We start from the raw sequence: 6,361 nt of genomic DNA, 5'->3' as shown, positions 1-6,361 counted from the left end.
TGGGTCTTTCTCAATACTTACTTTACTCTTTATAATGACAAAGGTATGACAGGAAAAAGCAAGCAGGAGAGTGAGGCCTGGGCTTCTCCCCACCTGAACGCCTGCACCTGGATGGGCTCTTTGAGGTTCTGCCCGCGCAGCTGGCACACCCCTTTGGAGGCCTTCTTCAGCATCTTCTCAGCTGCCTGTTCTTGATGGAAGTCAAGTTTGGTCTGTCTCGTCTGGAACAGCAACGCGGGGTGAACCAGACGGGTTTGCTTCCAGTTTTAAGGAAGAGCGATGGAAGCCCCTGCCAGCTCCGGGCACCGGGAGGCGAGAAAGGCCCGACCGCCTGCCCCCTCCCCCCGTTGGCGGGCCGGGGCCTCACCTGCCTCTCGGTCTCCCGCAGCAGGCTCGCGCAGCAGCCAGGCCGGGGGCTCGGCGTGGCCGCGGAGCTGGGCGTCCTCCAGGCGCTGGCGCAGCTCGCGCAGGTCGCACAGCTCCTCGGTCAGCTGCCGCTGCCGCGTCCGCGACGCCTGGAGGTCCAGCTCCAGGTCCAGGGACGTGCGCGCCGCCAGCGCCGCCAGGGAGGACCTGCAGGGCTGCGAGACCGCGGCCGTGAGCGCGCCCACCCCGCCCGCGCCCTGCCTGCAGCTTCTTCCCCGAGTGACCGACCCCACTGGAGAGAGACACCCGCAGCGTGGCCCGACGCCAACACAACACGGATATGGGCGACACGGGTTCAAACCTCCACTCCGGTAACGACCCAGTGACAGCAAGCTGTCCGCTGTAATGACGACCTAGGCTTTGGCTAAAGCGCAGAGAGACAGACCCTCTCACACGGGGCAGGAGGGCGTCATCTTTCTCAAGTGCTACTTGACAATATAAGCAAGAGCCACAAAATGTTGTGTTTTCTTTGGTTCTGAAATTGCATTTGACTTGCATCTGAAAGGCACAGCTGATGATGTGCAAAAGGTTTATGACAGAAAAAATCCTAAATACCTGACAAGAGAAAAGTGATCAAATACATTATAAGGCCCGCAGAAAACGCAGCTATTGTAAAAAGATGAAAAATATACCGACATGGCAAAATCTTAATGGCCTACTGTATAACGGGGAAAAAGCACATTATAAACCACGTTGAGGGCTTTCTGGTTAAACACACACAAGCTGTCAAAAACGATCCTCCCCAGGGAATTCCCTGGTAGTCCAATGGTTAGGACTCCCCACTTCCAATGCTGGGGTGCAAATTCAATCCCTGGTCGGAGAACTACAACTGCAAGCCGCGCAGCGAGGCCAAACATCAACAACAACAACAAAAAACGCTCCTCCCCATACACGCCTGAAGTAAGCAAGTCGCTTGTTTTCAAGAAAGCTCTAAGACGAGAATAGACTTTTGTACACAGAGCTGAGAGCAGTACTTCCCACGCCACGGCTAACAACGCTGGGGAAGGCAGTTAGTGCAACAAAATCACAAATCCACGAGCCTATCAGCGTTGCTGGGAGGACTGAATATGCGTTTTACACACCCATAACACTATTTTGCACATATACAGAAGTTAAATGCAAATCTAAGTGACTTAATAAACACAAACTCATTTAAAAGCTCCGCTGAATTCATAGCAGAGCTCACTCGTTCCCAACCACAGGTGACTTGGGCCCTCAGGGGACATTTTTGGTCGTCACAACTGGGGGAGGGAGTGATACTGGCAACTTGTGGATCAAGGCCAGGGATGCAGCTCAACGGTCCACAGTGCACAGGACAGCCCCCAACAAAGACAGACCTAGGCCAAAATGCCAACAGCATGGCTGCTGAGAAATACTTTTGTTGCCGAGTTATGTATTTTCTTATCATTCTCAGTCAGCGGCTACTCTAAATACAACCACCACAAGGAGATCTGGGACTTTTTTTTCTTTCAAAGAATTCTTGCCCGGGCACTACCTTACAAATTAAAAGTAGCAAAAGTGTGTAAACTGGCGTGATGTGGAGAAAGAATCCGGTGTATATAAAGGAAAACTGTAGAACAGTCCTATGCAGGAGAATGCTCCAAGTTGAAAGACCCAAATCTTCTAAACTGTATATACTCCCTTGTCAAAAAAGAAAGAAGAATCTCTTATACAGAATGGCTGTTTATTAATTTATTATATTTTAAAACGTAAAGATCATGTATTATCTTAGATTATGACATTATCTTAGGAAATCAACAAATATGGGTAACATATTGACATTATATACACTTTTAAAAATTATATCTAAGTAAACAAGGAAGTAAACATATTACCTTTCAATTAATCTTACCTAAAATATTACCCCTTCAGGTTTGTAGAAGTAACTCCCAGGGTACATACAGACGGCAGATCAGTCTACGTGGCACATACCTGCTTATAGCGAAGGGTTCGTCTTTCCAAAGTGTTTCGGACAAAGGGGGACTTCCGGGGCAGCGTTGAACTGTCGCTGTCACTACGATAAAGCTACACCAAAAAGACGGAGGTTCAGAAACACTTCCTCAAGAATTCAACATTCATTCTCTGTGTACTCTGAACTGGATTATTTTGTTTCTCGAGCAGGTGCTCAAACAGTTATGACGTTTAGAGCTTTTACCAAGACTTTGGGTTTCGCTTACAAGAAGTCTTTGTGCAGGGCGCAAAGCACGGTGCAGGGGCTGGAGGCCTGTCTCTGGGGAGGTGAAGGGCTTTCTCCTTCACCGCCCCGTCCTCCTCAGCAAGCAGGCGGGAGCCTGCTCCACAGGGGTTCAGCAAGAGTCTAGGATAAGGAAGGATGGCCTTCGATCAGGCACCTCCAGCCGCGTGATGAAGCACCAGGCCCCACAGGGCTGCAGCCTGATGGGGCGGGAGTGCCCCGCCTGACCCTGGGCTGCCCGGGGCAGCGCGACCGGGACACCTCACTGCGTGGGGAGAGGAGCTGCAGGCCTCGCAAACGTGGCCACCCGGGCCCCAGCCCCTGTTGCTCCCTCCTGTGAGTAAAGGATTCCCTGCCCAAGAAAGGTGGGCTCCCTGCTCAGCTCCTGGGCAGTGACCTGTAAGTCCCTAGAACGTTCTAAGTGTCTCTGTTTACCTGGGGACCTTGGCCCGGCCGCACAGTCTCTGCTGACAATGTGAGGGGGGCCCTGGGCCACCAGCTTGACCCTGGAGGGGCTGCAGACGAAGGTCAGCCACGCCGGCCAACAGCTGTGCCCCGTGACCACCCCTACAAAACCCCTGGGCACCAAGCCTCGGGTGAGCGTCCCTGGTCGGCTGTGCTCCGGGCACGCTGCCACTGCTCCGAGAGGTGAGAGCTGCCGCACAACTCCGCTGCGGGAGAAGGGCTGGAAGCTCCGCCCGGTCTCTCCAGAGCACTACCCGACGCCTCTTCCCTCTGCGCGTCGGTCTGCACCCCTTCCCTGCGGCGCACCATCATTGTGGATACGATGGCTTTTCTGAGTTCCGTGAGTCCTAGCCAATTTCTGAGCCTGAGGGTGGGCCTGGGGACCCCTCAGTGTCTCCCAAGTAGGACTGAGGGACTGCATCGCTCATAAGATCAAAATCTGGCTTTGCCCTAATGCAGCGGCCCCTTGGGAGCCCTTTCAAGGGAAGATGCTTTCTCCAACGAGCCCCGTCAGAGGAGCGGGAGGGTCAAAGCTCTGCTCGAGCCACACGGCGCCCCAGTCTGCCGCGTCGTGAGCACTTATCCTCAACAGCGCCTCGTCTCTGCTAGTCCGTGCCGTCACTGTCACACGGCCACGGCCGGCCAACCTCCAACCTGCTGTCCTGTCTCCACGGACCACAGCAGGTGGGGTCTCCCCCTCCACCTGTCTCAGAGTTCTCAACCCTGCGTGCAGGTGAGGATCTGCCGGGAGCTCCAACCCTCTGCTGCCCAGCCCCGCCCGCGACCGATGAAGAATCCTTCCAGGCAGGTGGCAAAGGACTCCCGACTTACTCTGCAAACGTACTGGCTTCGCGCTCCAGGCGAGAAGGTCTGGGAACGGACAACGGTGCTGCTCCGCGTGAAGGGCGAGCCGCGGGCCCTGCGGCCGGGCCTCTCCTTCGGCAGACTCGCCACCTCTTCCGGAAAGAGATCTTCCGTGTTGGTTTCCTTATCAACCTAGATAGTAATTTATTGTTTACCACGACTCTTTCTAGAACGCAAGCATTAAATTAGTGGAGTCACCAAACAACCATGCCATTTCCACTGGAGCTCTAACTGGCATTTCACACTTAACACGTCCAAAATGGAATTTCTGATATTCCCTCTGCCAAGGATCTCTACTTTCCCATTTGTTCCAGCAAAAAAAGGGTTCGTGTCATTCTGGACCCAGCTCTCTTTCACACACCCTATATCTGGTCCAAGATTAAATCCTGTTGGCTCTGTGTTCGAGATTAAGCATGTTTTGACCTCCTATCACCAACCCTCCGTCTGGGTCACCATCGTCTTGAGCCTGATTAGCGCAGGAGGCTTCTCACCCGTCTCCTGGATTCCACGCCTCCCTCCTCCCTTCAAACCCTCTCAACACAGCACCAGGGACATCCTGGTAAAAACTGAAGTCAGACCCAGCAATTCCACTCCTAGGTGTATACCAAAAAGACCTGAAAACAGGTGTTCAAACAAATACTTGCACACAAATGTTCATAGCAGCCTTACTCAAACAGCCAAAAGGTGGAAGTAGTCCAAACATCCACGGGCGGATGAGAAGATAAACAAAACGTGGCATACTCATGCAAGCGATGAGAAGGAGGGAAGTGCTGGTAGATACTACAGTCTGATGTACCTTGAAGACATTAGGCTGAGTGAAAGGCCAATCACAAGAGGCCACATGCTGTATGAGCCATTCATTCATTAATTTTTACTGAAGCATAATTGACTTACTATGTTGTATTAGCTTCAGGTGTTCAACATACTGATTACATATTTTAATACATTACAAAACGATCACCATGATAACTCTAGTTACCGACTGTCACCACACAGAGTTTACACAATACTATTGACCTTATACCCTATGCTGTACAGGACATCCCCGTGACTTACTTATTCTATAACTGGAAGTTTGTACCTCTTAATCTCCATCACTTATTTCCCTCATCCCCACCCCCTCAACCCCCCTGGCAACCACCAGTTTGTTCTCTGTAGCTATGAGTCTGTTTCTGTTTTGTTATGGTTGTTCATTTGTTTTGTTTTGTTTTTAATTCTACATATAAGCGAAATCATGCAGTATTTCTCTTTCTCCAACTTATTTAGCATAATACCCTCTAGGTCCATCTGTGCTACTGTAAATGGCAAGATTTCCTTCTTCTTTATGGCCAGTATTTCACTGCATATTATGTATATACATATGTATGTGTATATATGTGTGTCTGTGTGTATACATATATACACACATGTATACCCCATCTTCTTTACCCATTCATCTATTGACAATGGACACTTAGGTTGTTTCCACATCTTGGCTATTGTAAATAATGCTGTAATAAGTATAGGGGTTCATATATCTTTTCTAACTAGCGTTTTTGCTTTCTTCAGAAAAATACCCAGAAGTGGAACTGCAAGATGGTGTCGCAGTTCAACTTTTAACTTTTTGAAGAACCTGCTTACTGTTTTCCACAGTGGTGACACCAATTTACATTCCCACCAACAGTGCACAAGGGTTCCCTTTTCTCTACATCCTCTCCAATGTTTGTTATTTGTTGTCTTTTTGATGATAGCCATTCTAACAAGTATGAGGTGATACCTTATTGTGGTTCTGATTTGCATTTCCCTAATGATTAGTGACACTGAGCATCTTTTCATGTGTCTGTTGGCCATCTGAATGTCTTCTTTGGAAAAATGTCTATTCAAGTCCTCTGCCTAGTTTTTAATCAGGTTGGTTGTTTTTTTGATGTTGAGTTGTCTGAGTTTTCTGTATAGTTTGGATATTAACCCCTCGTCGGATATAACGTTTGCAACTATCTTCTCCCATTCAGCAGGCTGCATTTCTGTTTTATTGATAGTTTCCTTCACTGTGCAATAGCGTTTTAATTTGATAAAGTCTCATTTGTTTTTTGTTTGTTTGTTTGTTTCCCTTGCCTGAGGAGAGATATCCTAAAATACATTGCTAAGACTGATGTCCAAGAGCATACCTACCTATGCTTTCTTGTAGGAGTTTTATGGTTTCAGATCTTACATTTAAGCCTTTAAACATTTTAAAATTGAATGGGAAAGTAGTCCAGTTTGATTCTTTTGTATGTAGCTGTCCAGTTTTCCCAACACCATTTATTGAAGAGGCTGTCTTTTCCCCTCTGTGTTTTCTTGCATCCTTCATCATAGATTAGTTGATTATATAAGTGTGGGTTTATTTCTGGGCTCTCCGCTCTGTTCCATTGACCCATGTGTCTTTTTTGTGTGTGT

The 6,361-nt window shown here is 49.0% G+C and overlaps 1 protein-coding gene across 1 annotated transcript in view; it reads right to left on the bottom strand.

Annotated features, from left to right (window-relative positions):
* LOC112409977 (protein WWC3-like) overlaps positions 1 to 6,361 on the bottom strand; it is a 120,859-nt gene that overhangs the window by 3,475 nt on the left and 111,023 nt on the right. The window contains 5 exon segments of the mRNA XM_024760363.1: positions 94 to 221; positions 368 to 392; positions 394 to 581; positions 2,359 to 2,451; positions 3,917 to 4,081. Of these exon segments, the coding sequence (XP_024616131.1) occupies positions 94 to 221; positions 368 to 392; positions 394 to 581; positions 2,359 to 2,451; positions 3,917 to 4,081 (599 nt within the window).

Source organism: Neophocaena asiaeorientalis, unplaced genomic scaffold (genome assembly GCF_003031525.2).
Source record: "Neophocaena asiaeorientalis asiaeorientalis breed wild unplaced genomic scaffold, Neophocaena_asiaeorientalis_V1.1 scaffold827, whole genome shotgun sequence".
Classification (NCBI taxonomy): Eukaryota; Metazoa; Chordata; class Mammalia; order Artiodactyla; family Phocoenidae; genus Neophocaena; species Neophocaena asiaeorientalis.
Note: the sequence above shows the minus strand (reverse complement) of the source record. Positions and strands in the feature narration are given on the sequence as shown.